This window comes from Schistocerca nitens, chromosome 3 (genome assembly GCF_023898315.1).
Source record: "Schistocerca nitens isolate TAMUIC-IGC-003100 chromosome 3, iqSchNite1.1, whole genome shotgun sequence".
Classification (NCBI taxonomy): Eukaryota; Metazoa; Arthropoda; class Insecta; order Orthoptera; family Acrididae; genus Schistocerca; species Schistocerca nitens.
Genome location: NC_064616.1, coordinates 718,925,171 through 718,949,526, shown reverse-complemented (window position 1 = coordinate 718,949,526; position 24,356 = coordinate 718,925,171). Strand labels below are relative to the sequence as shown.

Here is a 24,356-nt window from a genome sequence, read left to right as displayed (position 1 = left end):
TGCTTCCCTTTCATGCCCCTCGACTCTAATAACTGCCATCTGGTTTCTGTACAAATTGTAAATAGCCTTTCGCTTCCTGTATTTTACCCCTACCACCTTTAGAATTTGAAAGAGAGTATTCCAGTCAACATTGTCAAAAGCTTTCTCTAAGTCCACAAATGCCAGAAATGTAGGTTTGCCTTTCCTTTATCTAGCTTCTAGGATAAGTCGTAGGGTCAGTATTGCCTCACGTGTTCCATCATTTCTGCGGAATCCAAACTGATCTTCTCCGAGGTCGGCTTCTAGCAGTTTTTCCATTCGTCCGTAAAGAATTCGCGTTAGTATTTTGCAGCTGTGACTTATTAATATAAACCTTTGTTTGCTCTGTTTGATACCATTGTTAATTTTGAGTAACTCATACAAAGTTAGCAATTACACTAACGCGTCCTTCATAATGCATTTTGCTAAAATAAATTAGTCCTGCAATCATCAGCCTCAAAATATTTTCTCTTTTATTTTTCTTCTAGGAGATGTCATTTCCTTCCTCCAACAGCATAGACTACTGCACTTAGTCGTAATCACTTTTCTCCCCTGTGCCCCGCCCTTACGTCCTGCCAGCACTAAAATTCCACTCCTTCATCGACATGTCCGCATGATGTCTTGAGAAATGAGACACTACTCTACCAACACGGATTGCCGCCACTAATCAGCTCTTCTGACCTGCTCAAAGCTGTCGCTACCGGCTGGAAACTGGTTTCAGAAAACCTGGATAGTCATACCCCAAACGGAGTGAGGTGCGAGGCAAAATGAATTCCAGTATTTATATAAACAAAAATACTATTATAAGAAGTGGCGCAGTGAACTGTGGTATCGTGTTGAAGCTGCATGGGCAGCTGTACCTGTACACGCCATCCAAGCTCTGTTTGACTCAATGTCCAGGCGTATCAAGTCCGTTATTACGGCCAGAGGTGGTTGTTCTGGGTACTGATTTCTCAGGATCTATGCCCCCAAATTGCGTGAAACAGTAATCACATGTCAGTTCTAGTATATTATATTTGTCCAATGAATACCCGTTTATCATCTGGATTTCTTCTTGGTGTTGCAATTTTAATGGCCTGTAGTGTATCTTAGAGTTCCTTTGAAAAGGACGCTGCCGATTTTCTTCCCCATCTCTACGCTATCTTCCCCTTAGGCTCCGTCTCTAATGGCCTCGTCAGCAAGGAGAAGCTTAAGGCTAAACTTGCGTTTTTTCTTTACTCATTTATTTGTCTTTTTAAGACGTCAGCTATCATTCCTAAGGTCTTTATTCATTGCAGCATTGTCTTTAACCACTAATGAACATATCTCACGTAAGCTCTGTGATAAATGTTAATTTGTTTATTGCTTTTGCTTTGTAAGGAGGGTTCTCGTATTGAGTTTACTCCCTCCGTTGAAGGCTGCACGCACGGAAGTGTCTGTAAATGCAGGTTGTGGTAAGTGGTAAGACAATAGAGTGACATTCGGGAGAACGGTAGTTCATATCCCTGCAGCCATATAGATTTTGGTTTTCCGTGTTTCCGTAAATCGGATAATGCAAAGGTCGGGCGCATTTCCGGGTCAAAGTAAACGATTTTAAGTCTTTATGAAGATTCTTCTTAGTTCCAGTATCGTCTATGAAATTATCTGTTGGTATGTAAAAGAAATACATGGCCGGAACAAAATAGCACACCCTTTCAGAGGTTTCCAATTCACTCAAGATTTATTGTTGCAACAGTGAGCACTGATGAATGATTACATTTACAGATCAACAGCACGAGCGGTTCTGAGACACCAGGTATCTACCCATTATGAAACAAATGTGATGTAGCGTTCACGGGCGTCAACACCGGCACTGACTCTGGCGTACAGTCGATCGTAGAGATGGCGAATACCACCCTGGGATACGTTATGTCACGCCTGTTGGGTCTGTTCGCGTAGTTCTATAAGAGTTGACGGTTGACGAATCGAACGAGTTACTTCTCGTCCCATCATATCCTACACATGCCAGGGAAGTTGCAAAATGGTTCAAATGGCTCTGAGGACTATGGGACTTAACATCTGAGGTCATCAGTCCCCTAGAACTTAAAACTACTTAAACCTAACCAACCTAAGGACATCACACACATACATTCCCGAGGCAGGATTCGAACCTGTGACCGTAGCGGTCGCGTGGTTCCAGACTGAAGCGCCTAGATCCGCTAGGCCACTGCGGTCGGCCAGGGAAGTTGCAGAGCACGCTGAGTTTCACGGGCAGTGTGTGGTCGAGCATTATCCTGTAGGAACAATACATCACCTTATTGTTGCAAGAGAAGAAGTCTAACAATATTCTGCACGTACCGAGCGCTGGTTAGCGTTCCTTCCAGAAACACCAAAGGTGAACGAGTGTTGTGGCTTAGCGCACTCCATACCATAAGGCCTGGGGTGAGATCACTGTGTCTTGGACGAACGCACTCTACAAGACATCGTTCACCAGGTCTACGTCATACACGCAAGCGACCATCACATGCATGCAGGCAGAATCTGCTTTCATCGCTGAAGACCACGGCCATTCCATCTTCCTAGTGATCCTCTGACGGCACCAGTCGGGTGGTGCACGCCGATGCTGTTACGTGAGTGGAAGACGGGCTAGAGGTGTGATTACCCGTAGTTTCACTTCTAATAACTGGTTCGCAACAGCTCGTTTAGACACGTCTTGGCTCACAAGCCCTCGTATCTGTGATGTAGTAGCTCTAAGATCTGCCAATACGACAATCCTGGCAGGCACTGTGCTGTGTGGGCGTCCAGAACCTCGTCTACGGGTGTGAGAATTTTCATGTGACCACTGATACCAGCATCGTTGCACAACTGACGCAGCACTTCCAACTTGTGTGGCAGTTCTCCGAAAGGACAATCCCACCACTCGGAAGGACACAATTTGACTCTGTTCAAACAAGCTCAGCTGGCTGCAGGAAGCACGAACGCTTCTCCGTGGCACGGTTGTCTGTTTCACTCGTTTGCGTCACACTTAGCCTTCTGGTTCTGAGCATTCCGTGTTAAGGGTAGACACAGATGGCACTCTGGTAGCGAAGCTACCCCGCTACGTGTTGGCGGACTACGTTGAAACGTTTATCAGCACATCTACTTTTCCCCAGGAGACATGTGCCGTTATCGGATCAAAATCGACGTCGTCTTTATAGGTGTGCTAATTTATTTCCGGTAGCGTACATTATTAATGACAAACGTCAGTAAGGAGTAAATACAAGGACAACGAGTAGTTAGTATTTCCAAGTCTTTGAACAGAACTCTGTGGCAATTTGTTGAATTCACACCAAAAATAATACTCATTACACATTTTTGGACTTTGCGGAATGAAAGTAATCAAAGTATGCCTGAATTCGTGCCTGTCCTTTTTTTTTTTTTTTTTTCAGTCTGCACCCACATTCGTCGAAGGGTGATCCTTCACAGCTGAAGCAAAAGACCAAACTTATTTTCTTGATTCAGTATACAGCTGTCCAAAAAGTCCTATGCATCTTCATCGTATTACTTATTTCAACTTCTCACCTTTTTTCACAATCTTTCCTTCTTAAACCGTACGGACATTTTCCTGTCCTTACCTAACTCAGCTTGAAGTACAAGACTTCCCTCTATGTGTTCTATTACCTCGCTATCCTCACCGCATGTCCCACACAACCATTGAAGAGTCATTTACTTTCCCATGCCTACGCCACTACAGTCACATAAATGGAAAATAAACTGTTGCAGGTATCACACCTGATGGGAAATAAACTATTGCAGCTATCACACAGTATCGTGATATTGTTGTTTCAAAGGTCTGTCAAGCACTTTTCACTATTGGTAAATTACAATGATCTAGCAACAATAAGTTAATATATCACCGAGTAAACGAGAACACGTGGTTTCAGAAATTACACACATACGCGGCTTCATATGGACAACAGGGGACTGTGAAAATTCTGCGATGCATGTCTATTAAAATTTACACTACTTCTTTGCTTCGCCCAAAACCTAAGAAAAATCACGCCTAGGACCCACATTTATGAACTTCTCGGTTTCTTTTAATAATATGTAGATACAAATCAGATTGCCAATAAAAAACTAACGACAGACACTGTTGCACATGTTTTCTATGAAATTTTCATGAATATAACAGCGTCAACACACGAGCATACTCACCGACGGTCCACACAGTACTGACAACTCAGTAACGCTACGTAATGAAACGTTGTTTGATACAGCGAGAAAAAGTTAACTGATACAACTCATTATGTCATGACAATGTAACCTTAAATTATACAAATCCCGCTAACCATTTTCAAGAGACAAACGGTAACTGTTCGTTTCTTGCGTCAATGCAACATACACTCCTATATTTCGTTTGTAACGCTGTAAATGGGTTTAAGCATTCTGATGATTCCCAGGAGCTTAGCTCCATTTCCTCAGTCATTCTAATCGTCACTCGCGTTACTTCTCTATGTTTTAAAGTGTTTCTGTTGCCTGGGATAAGTTCTTACTTTTAGGAGTTTTGTAACCAATACTCGGAACCTATCGCTCCTCGAATTTTTCCTCGACGTATATGGAAAAGCAAACTTAACATTCGGATCACTTGCATCAAGTGATATAACTGTTTTAATTTTAAACCGCCGACCGTATGGGTCACAATCTCCACCGAATTCATTCGCACTTTCTTCACAATATCCTCACGAAGTGTGAAAATTTTCGTAGCTTCAGCAGTTCTGAGTTGCTACCAAGGCATTTCTTTAGAAAAATTTGTCCCTCTCTCCTAGACGCTTTCGTACACATGTTAACAATAGCACATTCTCACCCTCACATTACTGCTCTAAAGTAGCTTCTCAACTGTTTTCTTTTATTATGGGAATGGAAATGCTACCTGGCGTTTTATGTTAAATAATTATATTTTTCTTACTTCAAGAAGATATTTCAATGCTCACTGTGAAGTAGCCGTTTAGGTCTTCTGCCTCTTTCAAAAGGCTAAGTCTTGTCTCTGCAGCCACAGCTTCCTCTCTTCAGCAGTATTTAGGCAGAGGGTTTAAAATTGTCTCCAAATCGCTTCTTCACTATTTCCTTTTTAATCTGAATTCTGAGAGCATTCTGCCTCCAGTTTTACTTCACTTTTTTTCGACACCTCATTCTTATAGTTGTTATAATAGCAAAGAAGCGCACTATAGGAATGCTGTGGTATAAGTTAGTCCCTATTTATTAGTTGTAAATTTGGCTCATCATAGGGCATTGCTTTTCCTCTTACATTTCTTATTCTGTTTTCTACATTGAATTCAGTTGTAAATATTATTTTTTAGCTATAGGATACCTCATAAGTAATACAACTGTATTTACGCCAATCTTATAACTCATGTCAACAAATCTCGTTGAGACATCAGCGTGCCTAATAGTAAGGGCCTTTGTGACTTTAAAATCCGAAAGTGATGGATTTCCGCCAGCAAGGTCCATAACTTTTAACTTCTTAAGCAATATACGTTATCCAGCAGTCAGTAAAGTTTGTTCACTGAGATCAGTTCTAAAATATTTAAAATTTCGTTGATAACAAATTAATTGTGTAACACAAATGTGCTATGCGTGAACTTACCCCGTCCATCCCAAAAGTTCCGTGACTGATTTCATTGCTAACGTGTAGTTGACTTCAGCGCAGCAACTGCGGTGACAGCTGGAACTGACAACTGTAAACAACATATGTGCGTTCCAGCAATTACTTGTCAGCACACAGTGCTACGTAGTGGACAGTGGCTGTAATGTGTTACCGTTGTACTGTCACAAATCGCAATGGAGCAACATCTCTAAATCAAGTGTTCGAGACATTTTCCGTAATGGTTTCAAGAAGAAAAAGGTGTGTCTCACGTCTGTCCTGCACACCTTGACTCACGAACAAAGACAACGACGTGTGGACGACAGAGTAGGGTGGCAAGGAGAGAACTGGATAACCCTAACCAAGACGTCATTGTGGAAAATCCCACGCAATTGCCCATGTTATATTAAGTACGTAAAAAGGGTCGCTATGCTTTCAGGTATCTAGTTTCAACTACTTTTCAAGGTCACGTAACTACCCACATCCCACACGCGTAGATCGTCGTAAAAAGGAGACTTTTAGGATTATAGGCAGGGCAGCAAGTAAAAAAGCATAATACGTTCTTGTGCATAAACTTTATTAATTATGGCGTATATATTTACACACAAAAAACAACTCCTTATTTATTTTTATTTGGTGTATTTTTAATAACATTCAGCTTAATTTTTAACTTATAATTTTAATCTACATGTGTATCAGCCATTTGTTACTGCAGCCAGTAATCTGACAAATAAAAAGTAGGAATATTCTCGCATTTCAGTACAAATCTAATTTTCTTCCAGTATAACAGCTGTTTTATGGCCTTAACAATTAGCTCTGTTCCTTTCCACAGTTCCTGTAGGTGAGAGCATTTGCGGATTGTAAGTTTGCTTCTTAACTCCTCGATGACACTATTATTAGAAACCGCCACATCTTCCTGGGTGTGCGTTGGCAACTCTTCTGCTGCAGATTCTTGCAGAATTTCCGTATAGAACTTAATGTTTGCAATTTTTTTCAAATGAGTGTCGATTGAATGTCGTTATTCCATCGGTTTTAAATTTACGGTTTCCATGATTTGATTGAAATGCAAAACACGGACAGTTCTCTTCTGTAAGAAATCATCACAGGTGATGAGACTTGGTATTATCAATATGTACGTACCATAAATTCACAAGAGGGATCACAGCTCTGGCCGGGGTGGCCGAGCGGCTCTAGGTACTACAGTCTGGAACCGCGCGACCACTACTGTCACAGGTTAGAATCCTGCCTCGGGCATGGATGTGTGTGATGTCCTTAGGTTAGTTAGGTTTAAGTAGTTCTGAGTTCTAGGGCACTGATGACCTCAGCAGTTAAGTCCCATAGTGCTCAGAACCATCACCGCTCTGACGACATAACCGACTACGTGTGTTGTACTCAAAATGGGGTGGACCATGTAGAAAACTCGGAGCATTAAAAGTTTTCTGCTTTTTATTAATATAGAGTCAAAACTTTTTGAACTGACGGTGTACAGCTGAATGAATTTTATTTATAATATAAAGATATATATGGCTGCTTGTCCAATTTTCAATTCGAGATGAGCCTACTAAGAAACTGCTGACTCCTGGACTGTTATATTTCTGCCCCATTTTTCATCGGATTGGGCTCTGCCGCCGTCACATCAGAAAAAATTCCTCACCTTCACAACAGCGAAGTTTGTATTTTCTCATATGAAAGAGTTCTCTCTCTCTCTCTTGCTGTCTCCATCTCTAACCGTAGCGCGTATTTTGTCACGTTTTATTAATCCCACTTTCTCTTATAATACAACAGAATTTCTTTAAATTTCCTGATTTCCCACTCTCGTACGACACATTGCGAAACAAGTTTACAAAGGATTACAGAACGCCTGCGTAAACTTATTACTGGTGTACATTTTGAACAAGTACGAAATTTCCTTTTCAGAACAGGTGCTTAATGATCAAGTTTATTTGCAGGTCTATATACCATTTCTGTTTAAGGGGGGGGGGGGGGGGTAGGACGTCAAACGGGCCGACTTGGAGCAGGAGAGGCATCACAGGACATTTTAATTTCCAGTGTCTATACTTTTACAAATAAATTCATAAAACTTTGACAGCATCACCAGGAAGGACTCAGGATTCACACTCATTGCAGTGGAAGTTCGAAAACATAGCAAAATAATTATTTTTTACGTGTGAAATTTCATCATTTTTTCACTTACTAATGGCTGCATTTGTTGCTATAGGTACACTTTTCTTCATAGTTAGAGATATTCTTCGATGAATTTTGCACAGCATACATACCATACTTACAGGTGTATGAAACTCTAGAATTTATTTAATTTATGAAAAAACGAATGATCTGTTGTATTTTAAATTTCGTGTTTAGAAAAAAAAACACAAATTTTGTAGTTGATTATTTCAATTTTTACCACAGTTTTTAATAGATTTGGAAAATTCTGGAGTTTCATACACCTATAAGTATGGTTTGTATACTGTGCAAAATTCATCGAACCATCTCTCTTACTTATGAAGAAAAGTGTACCTATAGTAACAAATGCTGCAATTAGTAAGTGAAAAAAATTATGAAATTTCACAAGTAAAAAAAAATACTTCGTTATGTTTTCGAACTTCCACTGCTATGAGTGTGAATTCTGAATCCTTCCTGGTCATGCTGACAAAGTTTTATTAATTTATTCTTAAAAGTATAAACAGTGGAAATTAAAATGTCCTGTGGTGCCTCTCCTGCTCCAAGTCGGCCCATTTGACGTCCTATCCCCCTTAAGCTCTTTCAATATTTATTAATTCAGATTAAACCAATATTCCATCCGAAATTATTAGTAAGTACTCTCACGATAGATCAAGAGAAGAGTGCGCTTAGAGTAACGACCACGGTTTGCTTGCAGACTCGCCGTTTCGGACGGCTGTGAGCGGCGCAGTGCTGATGCTTCAGGAGCGCGGGAACCTGAGCGCTCTCAAGTCGCACTGGTGGAAGGCGGAGGGCCCCGGCTGCGACAACACGGATGAGGATGGCGTGCAGAAGTCCAGCGACGAGCTCGTCCTACTAAACGTGGGCGGCGTCTTCCTCGTTCTGCTCGTCGGCACACTCGCAGCCTTCCTCATCGCCATTCTAGAGTTCCTGTGGAACTGCCGCCGGATCGCCGTTGACGAGCAGGTCTCTGTTAGTAAAAATCCAAATCAAAATTTGTTGTTGTTGTTGTTGTGGTGGTGGTGCTCAGCCCCAACGCGGATTTTATGCAGTCTCCACACCAGTCTATCCTGTGCAAGCCAACTTATTTTTACTTAACTCCACAACTTACATCCACTTGAACCTGCTTAATGCAGTCAAGTCTTCATGACCCTGTAAAATGTTTAACTCCTATCATTCCCGCCCCTACCTTACTGATGATTTCTTAAGGGCTCATAATATGTGCTGTTAGCCTATTGCTCCTTGTTTCTCGTGATGACAACATTCTCCTGAGCAGCCCCTGCCCAGAGATTAGAATGAAGGACTATTTTGTTGGGTTGTTTTGGGGGAAGAGACCAAACAGCGAGGTCATCGGTCTCATCGGATTAGGGAAGGACGGGGATGGAAGTCGGCCGTGCCCTTTCAAAGGAACCATCCCGGAATTTGCCTGAAGCGATTTAGGAAAATCATGGAAAACCTAAACCAAGATGGCCGGACGCGGGATTGAACCGTCGTCCTCCCGAATGCGAGACCAGTGTGCTAACCACTGTGCCACCTCGCTCCGGAATATTTTTACCCAATAAGATGACATCATCATTACGCCATAAAGCAGGGATCCCCTCAGCGAATATGATGGCTGTAGTTTCCCCTCGATTTCGGCCGTTTGCAATATCAACATACAGACTGATGCCCCTGCAACTATTGAGAAACTGTTTTCCCCAGTCAAGATGGTTCAAATGGCTCTGAGCACTATGGGACTTAACATCTATGGTCATCAGTCCCCTAGAACTTAGAACTACTTAAACCTAACTAACCTAAGGACATCACACAACACCCAGTCAAAAATGGCTCTGAGCACTATGGGACTCAACTGCTGAGGTCATTAGTCCCCAAGAACTTAGAACTAGTTAAACCTAACTAACCTAAGGACATCACACACATCCATGACCGAGGCAGGATTCGAACCTGCGACCGTAGCGGTCTCGCGGTTCCAGACTGCAGCGCCAGAACCGCGCGGCCACTTCGGCCGGCAACACCCAGTCATCACGAGGCAGAGAAAATCCCTGACCCCGCCGGGAATCGAACCCGGGAACCCGGGCGTGGGGAGCGAGAACGCTACCGCACTACAACGAGCTACGGACCCCAGTCAAGAACTATGTGTTAGTCTGGCCTTTCTACATATTCCCCTCCGCTGTGTTTACACCTACAGTACGTCCATCTGTGTCGTTGAGGCACGGAAGCCATCTCGACGCGGTAAATTCCGTGTTTTTTTTTTTTCTTTTGGGGGGGGGGGGGGGAGGTCTAAATTTATATGAATGTCTAAATTTACACTTAGCAGTCATTTACCATACTTTGCTAAAGGTATTTGAGAGGTGTAGGGCAGAAGTGGTGCTAATCTAAAAACATGGTTTGGAGAACAACACGAATTTTAAAAAATTGAAAATAACAACTATTTATGAAGTACACTGTTTTATTTGGAAATAGTTGTTTAATAAAGTAAAACACATATATTACGATAATGGAAATATTGATTTCTTGGTCATACACTCCTCGAAATGGAAAAAAGAACACATTGACACCGTTGTGTCAGACCCACCATACTTGCTCCGGACATTGCGAGAGGGCTGTACAAGCAATGATCACACGCACGGCACAGCGGACACACCAGGAACCGCGGTGTTGGCCGTCGAATGGCGCTAGCTGCGCAGCATTTGTGCACCGCCGCCGTCAGTGTCAGGCAGTTTGCCGTGGCATACGGAGCTCCATCGCAGTCTTTAACACTGGTAGCATGCCGCGACAGCGTGGACGTGAACCGTATGTGCAGTTGACGGACTTTGAGCGAGGGCGTATAGTGGGCATGCGGGAGGCCGGGTGGACGTACCGCCGAATTGCTCAACACGTGGGGGCGTGAGGTCTCCACAGTACATCGATGTTGTCGCCAGTGGTCGGCGGAAGGTGCACGTGCCCGTCGACCTGGGACCGGACCGCAGCGACGCACGGATGCACGCCAAGACCGTCGGATCCTACGCAGTGCCGTAGGGGACCGCACCGCCACTTCCCAGCAAATTAGGGACACCGTTGCTCCTGGGGTATCGGCGAGGACCATTCGCAACCGTCTCCATGAAGCTGGGCTACGGTCCCGCACACCGTTAGGCCGTCTTCCGCTCACGCCCCAACATCGTGCAGCCCGCCTCCAGTGGTGTCGCGACAGGCGTGAATGGAGGGACGAATGGAGACGTGTCGTCTTCAGCGATGAGAGTCGCTTCTGCTTTGGTGCCAATGATGGTCGTATGCGTGTTTGGCGCCGTGCAGGTGAGCGCCACAATCAGGACTGCATACGACCGAGGCACACAGGGCCAATACCCGGCATCATGGTGTGGGGAGCGATCTCCTACACTGGCCGTACACCACTGGTGATCGTCGAGGGGACACTGAATAGTGCACGGTATATCCAAACCGTCATCGAACCCATCGTTCTACCATTCCTAGACCGGCAAGGGAACTTGCTGTTCCAACAGGACAATGCACGTCCGCATGTATCCCGTGCCACCCAACGTGCTCTAGAAGGTGTAAGTCAACTACCCTGGCCAGCAAGATCTCCGGATCTGTCCCCCAATGAGCATGTTTGGGACTGGATGAAGCGTCGTCTCACGCGGTCTGCACGTCCAGCACGAACGCTGGTCCAACTGAGGCGCCAGGTGGAAATGGCATGGCAAGCCGTTCCACAGGACTACATCCAGCATCTCTACGATCGTCTCCATGGGAGAATAGCAGCCTGCATTGCTGCGAAAGGTGGATATACACTGTACTAGTGCCGACATTGTGCATGCTCTGTTGCCTGTGTCTATGTGCCTGTGGTTCTGTCAGTGTGATCATGTGATGTATCTGATCCCAGGAATGTGTCAATAAAGTTTCCCCTTCCTGGGACAATGAATTCACGGTGTTCTTAGTTCAATTTCCAGGAGTGTATTATTAAGCAGTTAGAACAAAATATTGTAATTAAATGGAGTTACTGTGGTTCTGAACCTAATATTACAATCCTTCTAAGATTGACATCCCACTTCTACGAGAAATGATAATCCATTGCTTAACAAATTTAATGTCATACAATGGTTCATCACCGTCACCGTCTTGGTCATTGTTGCTGGCGTGGCGGCATTTCCCTGATGTGTCAAATCGCAACTAATTTTGCATCTCGTGGTCGTGCGGTAGCGTTCTCGCTTCCCACGCCCGGGTTCCCGGGTTCGATTCCCGGCGGGGTCAGGGATTTTCTCTGCCTCGTGATGACTGGGTGTTGTGTGCTGGCCTTAGGTTAGTTAGGTTTAAGTAGTTCTAAGCTCTAGGGGATTGATGACCGTAGATGTTAAGTCCCATAGTGCTCAGAGCCATTTGAACCACAACCAATTTTCTCAACAAAGCATGTCGACTTGGAGAAGTAAAAGGTAATAAATCCATCAAATCCTTTTTTTCTTCCGTCCTGTTAAAGGTCCTCTCGTCAAAAACAGTTCCTCTTGGTCAACCACCGAAAGAGAACTTGGTGGATGACTCTGACTCTTTATGAGAATTATCGAACAGAAATCTAACTCAGGGTTGTATGTATCTTTCAGTTTAATGGAAAAGGGAATCATACCTCGTAATTCGTAACCACTTTATTTTCCCTCTATTTATATCTATTCGGACAACAGTTTTTTTCCCGTTTTGTTACAGATTTTTCAGGTGAGTGTGTAAATGCAAGTTTCAAGTGACTGAGTATATGCAATTCATATTACATCATAGTCACACTTTTCATTTAGCAGTTTTTACTGCATATACTCAATCATCGTTTCCTTTTTCATTTAAATAGGATTCTCCAGAGCTGCGACAAGCGTTCCAAATAGATTCTAACCATGAAGTTGCGTTCCTGCTTCTTTTCTGTCCTCTTGGTGTACTGCTGACAGATGAACCTGAAATATGAATTAAACTAAACTGTTCCAACTGCACCTTTCACTACAATATGAAGTTAAACTGTAGTTCCAGAAATTACTGTATTAAAACCTCGTAAATTCTTAAAAGAAACAGGTCTAGCTTTAATTTTGTTTCACAATCTAAGTTTAACAACTAATCTAAAATCAACAAGTCGAGTGATATACATGCAATTTGGATTTTACTTTGATTCTAGTCATGTTTGACGAGTTATTCTGATTGCGTTGATCATGTTCTACCATTTCAGAAAGTTCAGTATCAGAAATGTTCAAATGTGTGTGAATTCCTAAGAGACCAAACTGCTGAGGTCAGCCGACCCTAGACTTACACGCTACTTAAACTAACTTATGCTAAGAACAACACACACAACCATGCCCGAGAGAGGACTCGAACCTCCGGCGGGAGGGGCGGCGCAATCCGTGATATGGCGCCTCTAACCGCGCGGCCACTCCGCGCGGCTCAGTATCAATATATTCACCACTCAAATCTGTCTTTCACAATAGCATGGAATTACTTTACTACTGCACTGATAATGGAGGAAATTTCTAACAGCAATACGAAAATGCTGCACCTTGTAAGGAAAAGAGAGAATTATGGACTTACTCCAGTTTGCTGCAAAAAATTATGTCATGTTCAACATAGACAATCAGTTATCCTAAATGTGTCAATACCATGGATGGTCTCTCCCATTATTAACAGCTCTACTGGGCACATATCTATCCGGTGCATTGTCTATTATTCTTTTAAACTTGAGCTAAGGTTCTTCTACATGCTCCTGCCATTTGCTGAAAGGTTCAAGTTCCTGATTGAGATATGACACTACTGATTTTTTATCTAATTTACTAAAGATATTTATTTTCTGCTTGTTTTAGTTGTACTTTGTACTTTGGTAATCATCATTGCCACAACAGCGCCATGGTCACTATTCCAGTTTAGATTTCGGCATCCTCAAAGGAGTAAGCTCCAGTTGTTCCCATTACATCCAACATATTTCCATCATGAGTGGGGTTCCGAACTATCTGTTCTAGGTAGTTTTCAGAGAAGTCATTTAGTTTGACAGGATGCCTTATCACGCCCACCACTATCCAAACTGTAATTTTCCCTATTGATTGTTGGATGATTAAAGTCGCCATCAATGATTGTAGTGTGGTTGGGATGTCTGGTGGGCGATAGAAGACTCCAGTTACCATTTTGTGGTCACCCCTCATACTGAGTCCTACCTAAAGATTCCCACATGGAGTTGCAATTTCCGTCTCGGTGGACCTGCGTTTCTTGTCTACTGCGGCAAATACACCACCTCCGTTTTCCATACTGAGCTGCTTAGCACATTTGACGCCATGTTTAGTATCATTAGAAACGGAAGGATTAATGAAAGAGAAGAAGGTTGAATTGGCAGTGGTCATGGCTGTTAAGAAAGAACAGACTTTAAATAGAGAACTCTGTACATCTAGGAAAGCGAACAGGGGTTGGGGAGAGGGACTGACGAGAGGGAGCTGCAAGACAAGTGTATGGAAGAGCTAGCTATTGAGACAGAAGGTGGGCCATTAACTGTCTGTTGAAGTTAGAAGTAAATTAATTCCTCTGATATTTGCAGAAGATTACTCCGAAGTCGGGTTTCTAACGAAGAAAATACTTTTGGGAAGATGGTTGTGTTGTGTTGCAGTATAGATTGCATTTTACTTAGTTGAGAACGAGCATTTCCGTGGTGCTGTTTCGACAGTAGTGTAAGAGTTGAAGATAAACAAGAGGGAGTGGAGTGATGGAGAAGGCGATAGAGGAAACATATGGTTTGACAGTTTCTGTGATTATTGGAACATAGCCACAACTGTTTGTAGCTAGGAATGATATGATCAAAGTCGCATACGCCACAATTGTATCGCACACAATCGTTCATCACCAGTTCCAGCAGGCGTAAACTGTCAACGAAAGCCGTTGGAGAATAGGATCACCATAATCAAATACGGGGTGTGATTCCACAAGTCTAAAAATGGTTCAAATGGCTCTGAGCACTATGGGACTCAACTTCTGTGGTCATCAGTCCCCTAGAACTTAGAACTACTTAAACCTAACTTACCTAAGAACATCACACACACCCATGCCCGAGGCAGGATTCGAACCTGCGACCGTAGCAGCAGCGCGGCTCCGGACTGGAGCGCCTAGAACCGCACGGCCACCGCGGCCGGCTCCACAAGTCTGTGTTTAGGCTCGAAGGAAGTACTTTTTTATGTTTCTGTAGCGAATGAAGTGACACTGACACCTTTTTACAGACTACATGCGTGCATGTGAAGACCGGTCGAAGTGATTGTTCAGAATTATTTCCAAGTTGTTTTCAGAAGAAGAAAAAGTTGTTTTTGTGCCGTTTAGGATTAAGGGTGGAAGAAGTTCTCTGAACTGAGGGGTAATAAGTCTTTTGTGAGCGACTAAGGCAGCCTGCATTTTAGATGGGATTCAAACCGAAGTTCTGCACCCAATGTGATGAAAAAATTAATTTTAGCAAATCGTCGCAGTTTTTTCTGCAATTGTTTAGGTGTAAGATGAAAACGTAATTCAGATTTGTCGAATAGAAACTTGAACTTTACTCTCACACGAGTTCTTGTCTGAGCCACTGTGCCAACTCGAAGCGGTAGCTGTTTACGAGATACACTGAAACGTACCCACTCTTCATATAAAAAGGCTTAACAACGCCACAACTCGTGGTCTAGTGGTTAGCGTCGTTGCCTTCCCGGGTTGGATTCCCAGACGGGTCGGAGATTTTTTTCTCTGGGGGATTGGGTGTTTGTTTTGTTACAAAAATTTCATCACACCTTCATTGACTCGCAAGTCTCCGAACTAGCGTCAAATAGAAAGACTTCCATCAGGCGGCCGAACAACCGCAGATGGCGTCTCCTGGCCAGTAATGCCATACGATCATTTCATTTCTTAATATAGTGCGTGTCCGATTCTCAAATTTTGTTGACTTAGTAGGTGACTAGGGACGTCCATCCTGTTACTGTTTTATTAACTGCCCAGTCTATGAAACTACACGGAAATTTTACAAGTCTTTTAACAACACGCTGCTCTTCAGAATTAGAGCTCAGGAGAGCGACTGTTTAAAACTTCTCTTAAGTACCCCAACTCCTGCAGAAATTCTTCAAGTCCGTAGACTTGTTGCCGGCCGAAATGGCCTTGCGGTTCTGGGCGCTACAGTCTGGAACCGCGCGACCGCTACGGTCGCAGGTTCGAATCCTGCCTCGGGCATGGATGTTTGTGATGTCCTTAGGTTAGTTAGGTTTAACTAGTTCTAAGTTCTATGGGACTTATGACCACAGCAGTTGAGTCCCATAGTGCTCAGAGCCATTTGAACCATTTTTTGAACCGGAGACTTGTTACCTGAAAAATTTCAAACATTTTAATCGCAACTGCCAAGCTGCTCTCCCGTGCATATCTCGACTCACCGAGTTCGTCTAACTAACTGACCCCCAGGCCAACATGGCCGCTGCTCTTAAATAGCCTCCGTCTTCTGTTGAAAAAAAAAAAAAAAAAAAAAAAAAACCCTATTGAAACTAGACTTTTAAACACCTTACAAGACTCACCCCTTACATTCCGGTAAACTCTCTTGTTGGTTGCGCGTGAACTATATAACGAATAAAAATTACATTAAACTTACGGCTACTGTTAGTATTTCACACAAATTAGGGCTATAATTCCACCAGTATTTGGTGGTGGTGTTAGGTTTTCGTTGGGGTGTCCAGCTTTTGGCTCATTTGCATCTTAGATTGTGAAATGTTTAACATTAGAATTATTTACCATAATCTGTTTGAAAACTAAGAAGAATTACACCTCTGCAGATAGCTAGTGTAGTCTCTTATCTAATATTGCCGCTACACTTACTGTTCTGCAATTTATTTTCTACTTAAATGCGTTGTTTAACGCTCAGAATCATCATTCTGGATCGTACTTCAACATCTACTGCCATAAAAGAAATTTCTGAAGTAGATTTTTGGTAGTGCTGTTCAAGTGCTATCAGTTGCCATTTTGCTCGTTAAGATCGCTTAAAGCGTTTAGAAATTATTAATTTTTGAAGGAAGCGGGTATATTCATACCTTCCATCGTCAATATCTAAAACACTAATACACCGACAGAGTGGATGTTAAAGAAATGCTTCCTCACCTCGTTTTTCTCTTTCGCGTGATAGCATTGTCTGTTCTGTGTCTTTATTAGTATGGATTTTACTTACGCTGCGGTCGTGAAATAATTTGCAGCTATTGAGTTTACGCCACGGCGTAACCCCTACACCACGCGAGGAGCTGTAAGGGCCACTCACCCGGGGAAAGGCACTCGCAGTAACCCACCAGTTTACTCGCTGGCCATGTGACAACCGGCTTACTCCGTTGTCCGTACATTTTGCTAATGGCAGAGGCGCAGGTGTCGTCTGCACTCAGACTAACGCCTCCACACGCTACCTCCTCGTTAACTGTGCTCCCTGTGCCTTGACTCTCGCCGCCTGTCAAACTTGCGTTCACCTAGCCACACATGTCTGTCAACTCATAACACGAACCGCTTCTACTGCATATTCTTCCATTGGAGCTACGTCACCATAAAAATTCTGAAAGAAAATGCTTCCACAAAGCTTTCGACTCTTCTTTGATGCGTCTTAAACCCATCCGCCAGTCAGACAACGTAACCGAGCGAAGCGGCGCGTTGGTTACCAAGCCGGATGCGCATTCGGGAGGACGACAGTTCAAATTTCCGTCCGGCCACGGTTTCCTATGATTTTCCTAAATCACTTAAGGCAAACGCCCGAATACGTCCATTGAAAGTACACGGCCGTTTTTATCCTTATCCGAGCTTGTGCTCTGTCTCTAATAACCTCGTTATCGAAGAGACGTTACACGCCAACCTTCCTTCAAAAACTGGTTCAAATGGCTCTAAGCACTATGGGACTTAACATCTGAGGTCATCAGTCTCCTAGTCTTAGAACTACTTAAACGTAACTAACCTAAGAACATCACACACATCCGTGCCCGAGGCAGGAATCGAACCTGCGACCGTAGCAGCAGCGCGGATCCGGACTGAAGCGCCTAGAACCGCTCGGTCACAGCGGCCGGCTAACCTTCCTTCCTTAGCAAAATACGTATTATGCAGGGTGTAGCAAAAAGGTACTGATAATCCCTCAGGAAATGTGCCAAACACGCAGAAGAAGGAAATATGGTATAAGGATTTGTTGTTGTTGTGGTCTTCAGTCCGAAGACTGGTTTGCTGCAGCTCTCCGTGCTACTCTATCCTGTACAAGGCTCTTCTTCTCCGAGTAACTACTGCAACCTACATCCCTCTGAATCGGTTTACTGGTCTCCCTTTACGATTTTTACCCCACACGCTTCCCTCCAGTACTAAATTGTTGATCCCTTGATGTCTCATAATGTGTCCTACCAACCGATCCCTTCCTTTGGTAAGGTTGCACCACAAATTTCTCTTCTCCCCATTTCTGTTCAATACCTCCTCATTCGTTACGTGACCTACCCATCTAATCTTAAGCATTCATCTGTAGCACCACATTTCAAAAGCTTCTATTCTCTTCTTGTCTAAACCATTTATCGTCCATTTTGCATTTCCATACATGGCTGTACCCCAAACAAATACTTTCAGAAAGGAGATCCTGACACTTAAATCTATACTCGACGTTAACAGCTTTCTCTTCTTCAGAACCGCTTTTCTTGCCATTGCCAGTCTGCATTTTATATCCTTCCTACTACGACCATCATCAGTTGCTTTGCTTCCCACATAGCAAAACTCACTTACTACTTTAAGTGCCTCATTTCCTAATGTAATTCCCTCAGCATCAACTGATTTAATTCGACTACATTCCGTTATCCTCGTTTTGATTTTGTTGATGATATTCATCTCGTACCTCCTTTCAAATAATGTCCATACCGTTCAACTGCTTTTCCAAGTCCTTTGCTGTCTCTGCCAAAATTGCAATGTCATTGGCTAACTTCAAAGTTTTTATATCTTCTCCCTGGACTTTAATTCCTACTCCAAGCTTTTCTTTTCTTTTCGTAAACTGATAGTTCGGTAATTTTCACAACTGTCAAAACCTGCTTTCTTTGGAACTGGGATTATTATATTTTTCTTGAAGTCTGAGGGTATCTCGCCTGCCTTGTAAATCTTGCTCACCAGATGGAAGAGTTTTGTCACGGATGCCTCTCCCAGGGCTATCAGTAGCTCTAACGGAATGTTGTGTACTCCCGGGCCCTAGTTTCGACTTTGGTCTGTCAGTGCTTTGTCAAATTCTTCACGCAGTATCATATCTTCCTCCCCATCTGTCTCTACGTCCTCTTCTACATCTGCATGGATACTCTGCAAATCACATTTAAGTGCCTGGCAGAGGGTTTATCGAACCACTTTCACAATTCTCTATTATTCCAAACTCGTATAGCGCGCGGAAGGAACGAACACATATATCTCTCCGTACGAGCTCTGATTTCCATTATTTTATCGGTCTTTCTTTTAATGATGTCCAACCCAAATCCTGTATCATTTCTGTGGCACTCTCTCCCATATTTCGCGATAATACAAAGTTTACTGCCCTTCTTTGAACTTCTTCAATGTACTCCGTCAGTATTATCTGGTAAGGATACACACCGCGCAGCAGTATTCTAAAAGAGGACGAACAAGGGTAGTGTGGGCAGAATCCTTAGTGGCTTAGTAGATCTGTTACATTTTCTAAGTGTCCTGTCAATAAAACGCAGACTTTGGTTAGCCTTCCTCACAATATTTTCTACGTGTCCCTTCCAATTTAAGTTGTTCGTAATTGTAATACCTAGGCATTTAGTTGAATTTACGGCTTTTAGATTAGACTGATTTATCGCGTAGCGGAAGTTTAACGAATTACTTTTAGCAATCATGTGGATGACCTCATACTTTTCGTTATTTAGGGTCAACTGCCAATTTTAGTAACATTCAGATATCTTTTTTAAATCGTTTTGCAATTTGTTTTGATCTTCTGATGACTTTATTAGTCGATAAACGACAGCGTCATCTGCAAACAACCTAAGACGGCTGCTCAGATTGCCTCCCAAATCGTTTATATAGATAAGGAACAGCAAAGGGCCTATAACACTGCCTTGGGGAACACCAGAAATCACTTCTGTTTTACTCGATGACTATCCGTCAATTACTACGAACTGTGACCTCTCTGACAGGAAAGCACAGATCCAGTCACATAACTGAGATGATGTTCCATAAGCACGCAATTTCACTACAAACCGCTTGTGTGGCACAGTGCCATAGCCGGCCGAGCGGTTCTAGGCGCTACAGTCTGCAACCGCGCGGCCGCTACGGTCGCAGGTTCGAATCCTAAACCGGGCGTGGATGTGTGTGATGTCCTTAGGTTAATTAGGTTTAAGTAGTTCTGAGTTCTAGGGGACTGATGACCTCAGCAGTTAAGTCCCATAGTGCTCAGAGCCATTTGAACCATTTGAACAGCGCCAAACGCCTTCCGGAACTTCATAAAAAAATGTTCAAATGTGTGTGAAATCTTATGGGACTTAACTGCTAAAGTTATCAGTCCCTAAGCTTACACTCTACTTAGCCTAAATTATCCTAAGGACATACACACACCCATGCCCGAGGAAGGACTCGAACCTCCGCCAGGACCAGCCAGGAAATCCATAAATACGGAATCGATCTGAGATCCCTTGTCAGCAGCATTCAACACTTCATGTCAATAAAGAGCTAGTTGTGTTTCACAGGAACGATTTTTTTCTAAACCCATGCTGACTATGTCTCAATAGACAGTTTTCTTCGAAGTAATTCATAATGTATTCAAGGTGGTGCTGATGGAATCCATCAGCACCACCTGATGATGGCGGAACGATTATTCGCCTAAATATCGTGGAACTTCGACGATCGGATGCGGCTGGACACCCGAGAACCTTGGATACAGCACATTCGCCGGGAAAGCCTCAGATCATGTAATTCATAATGTTTGAACACAATATACGTTCCAAAATCCTGCTGCATATCGACGTTAACGATATGGGCCTATAATTTAGTGGATTATTCCTGCTACCTTTCTTGAATATTGGTGTGATTTCAGCAACTTTCCAGTCTTTGGGTACGGGTCTTTCGTCGAGCGAACGGTTGTATATGATTGTTACGTATGTAGCTAATGCATCAGCATACCCCGAAAGGAACCTAACTGGTATACAGTCTGGACCAGAAGACTTGCTTTTATTAAGTGATTTAAGTTGCTTCACTACTCCGAGGATATTTACTTCTACGTTACTCATGTTGGCAGCTGTTCTCGATTCGAATTCTGGATTATTTACTTTCTCTTCTTTTGTGAAGGCACTTCAGAAGGCTGTGCTTATTAACTCTGATTTGGCAGCACTGTCTTCGATGGTATCTCCATTGCTATCACACAGAGAAGGCATTGATAGTTTCTTGCCGCTAACCTACTTCACATACGACCATAATCTCTTTGGATTTTCTGCCAGGTTGCGAGACAAAGTTTCGTTATGGAAACTGTTATAAGCATCTCGCATTGAAGTCCGCGCTAAGTTTAGAGCTTCTGTAAAAGATCTCCAATCTTGGGGATTTTGCGTTTATTTAAATTTGGCATGTTTGTTTCGTTGTTTCTGCAACAGTGTTCTAACCCGTTCTGTGTACCAAGGAGGATCAGCTCCGTCGTTTGTTAATTTATTTGGTATAAATCTTTCAATTGCTGCCAATAAAATTTCTCTGAATTCAATCCACATCTGGTCCACACTTATATTATTAATTTGGAATGAGTGGAGATTGTCTCTCAGGAAGGCGTCAAGTGAATTTTTATCTCCTGTTTTGAATAGGTATATTTTTAGCTTATTTTTGGAGGATTTGGGGATTACAACATTCAATCTCGCTACGACAGCCCTGTGTTCACTAATCCCTGTATCGGTTTTGATGCACGTTATTAACTCAGTATTATTTGTTGCTAAGAGTTCAAGTGTGTTTTCACAAACGTTTACTATTCGCGTGGGCTCATGAACTAACTGGTTGAAATAATTTTCAGAGACACAATTTCGGATGATGTTTTATGCGTACCTCTGGATTTAAACATGTATTTTCGCCAACATATCGAGGGTAAATTAAAGTCACCACCAACTATTATCGTATGAGTCGGGTACGTGTTTGAAATCAAACTCAAGTTTTCTTTGAACCTTTCAGCAACTGTATCATCTGAATCGGGAGATTGGTAAAAGGACCCTATTATTATTTTATTCCGGTTGCCAACAATGACCTTTGCCCATACTAACTCACAGGAAGTATCTACCTCAATTTCGCGACAAGTCAAACTACTTCTAACACCAACAACACGCCACCGCCAACCGTGTTTAGCTTATCCTTTCGGAACATCGCCAGGTTCTTCGCAAAAATTTCGGCTGAGCTTATATCCGGCTTTAGCCAGCTTTCAGTGGCTATAACGATTTGAGCGTCAGTGCTTTCTGTTAGCGCTTGGAGTTCTGGTACTTTCCCAACACAGCTACGACTATATTTACAACTATTATACCAATGGTTCCTGTATCTACGTTCTTTCTGTGTTCGGCCTGCACCCTTTGTGACTGAAGCCCTTCTTGCGTTTTCCTGAGACCCTCTTACCTAAAAACCCGCCCAGTCCACGCCACACAGCCCCTGCTACCCGTGTATCCACTTCCTGCGTATAGTGGGCACCTGACCTATTCAGCGGAACCCTAAACCCAACCACCCTCTGGTGCAGGTCGAGGAATCTGCAGCCTACACGGTCGCAGAACCGTCTCAGTCTCTTTCAGACCTTCGGCTCTATACCAGAGGTCCCTAAACGGTCCTGTCGACTATGCTGCAAATGGTGAGATCTGCTTTCACCTTGCATGCAAGAATGGCAGCCTTTACCGCTTCTGTTAGCCGCTCGAAACCAGAGAGAACCTCTTCTGATCAAAAGTGACACACATCATTGGTACCGACGTGAGAAACCACCTGCAATTGGCTGCAACCTGTGCTCTTCATGGCATCTGCGAGGACCCTTTCCACATCTGGAATAACTCCACTCGGTATGCAGACAGAGTGCACATTAAGAATGAGATTTTCACTCTGCAGCGGAGTGTGCGCTGATATGAAACTTCCTGGCAGATTAAAACTGTGTGCCCGACCGAGACTCGAACTCGGGACCTTTGCCTTTCGCGGGCAAGTGCTCTACCAACTGAGCTACCGAAGCACGACTCACGCCCGGTCTCACAGCTTTACTTCCGCCAGTATCTCGTCTCCTACCTTCCAAACTTTACAGAAGCTCTCCTGCGAACCCTGCAGAACTAGCACTCCTGAAACAAAGGATATTGCGGAGACATGGCTTAGCCACAGCCTGGGAGATGTTTCCAGTATGAGATTTTCACTCTGCAGCGGAGTGTGCGCTGATATGAAACTTCCTGGCAGATTAAAACTGTGTGCCCGACCGAGACTCGAACTCGGGACCTTTGCCTTTGGCGGGCAAGTGCTCTACCAACTGAGCTACCGAAGCACGACTCACGCCCGGTCTCACAGCTTTACTTCCGCCAGTATCTCGTCTCCTACCTTCCAAACTTTACAGAAGCTCTCCTGCGAACCCTGCAGAACTAGCACTCCTGAAAGAAAGGATATTGCGGAGACATGGCTTAGCCACAGCCTGGGGGATGTTTCCAGAATGAGATTTTCACTCTGCAGCGGAGTGTGCGCTGATATGTAACTTGCCCGCGAAAGGCAAAGGTCCCGAGTTCGAGTCTCGGTCGGGCACACAGTTTTAATCTGCCAGGAAGTTTCAGAGTGCACATTGATTTTGTTTCCCTTTTTGTCAGCGAAGTCCCTAAGGGGCCCCTAATGCGCCTAACTTTGGAGCTCCCAGCTACCAAAGTCTCACCCTCTGTGATTGTCCTGATCTTGCCGGCTGAGTGGTTTCCTCTGAAACAGGACAGGCGACAGCATCTGGCTCAGCGATAGTGTCAGACACAGACAGCACCTGGAACCTGTTTGTCAGACAAACCGGGAGGACTTAAGTGCAGCCGCCTGGGAAATCTTTCGCTGCCTGCTTCGCCCCGGGGCGACCTCCCACACGATCGCAGGTGAGTGGTCAACCTCAGCGCGAGCAGTAAGTGGGTGGGCCACCGGTGAGGACCGATCGAAGGACTCGGACGGGCTGGACGTCCATTGGATCCCCACGGTTGGCCCACAACACTGGTGCCCATCCACTGAAGCCTCAATCTGTGTAACTGAAGCCATCACAGCCTGAAGCTGAGAGCGAAGTGTCACCAACTCGGCTCGTATTACACATAACAATCGGCTACTACCACTTCCATAATATTGCCCTCAAGTGCATCTACCTTGTATAGACTCTCAATATACTCTTTCCACCTTCCTGCTTGCCCTTCTTTGCTTAGGTCTGGTTTCCATCTGAGCTCTTGATATTCATACTGGCGGTTCTCTTTTCTCCAAAGGTCTCTTTAATTTTCCTACAGGCAATATCTATCTTACCCCTAGTGGTATATACTTCTACATCCTTACATTTGTCCTCTAGCCATTCCTGCTTAGCCATTTTGCACTTCCTGTCAGTCTCATTCTATAGACGTTTGTATTCCTTTTCGCCTTTTGTTCTAATGCCGTGATATCATCATTG

The 24,356-nt window shown here is 43.7% G+C and overlaps 1 protein-coding gene and 1 non-coding gene across 2 annotated transcripts in view; one reads left to right on the top strand and one right to left on the bottom strand.

Moving 5' to 3' along the window:
• The window catches only part of LOC126249404 (glutamate receptor ionotropic, kainate 2-like), a 376,144-nt gene that overhangs the window by 337,992 nt on the left and 13,796 nt on the right, over window positions 1-24,356 (top strand). Inside the window, exon 15 of the mRNA XM_049951058.1 lies at window positions 8,475-8,743. Within this exon, the coding sequence (XP_049807015.1) occupies window positions 8,475-8,743 (269 nt within the window). The remainder of the gene's footprint in view (window positions 1-8,474; window positions 8,744-24,356) is intronic.
• On the bottom strand, window positions 23,155-23,229 carry Trnaw-cca (transfer RNA tryptophan (anticodon CCA)). The gene has a single exon. It is a non-coding gene; the product is annotated as a tRNA-Trp (tRNA).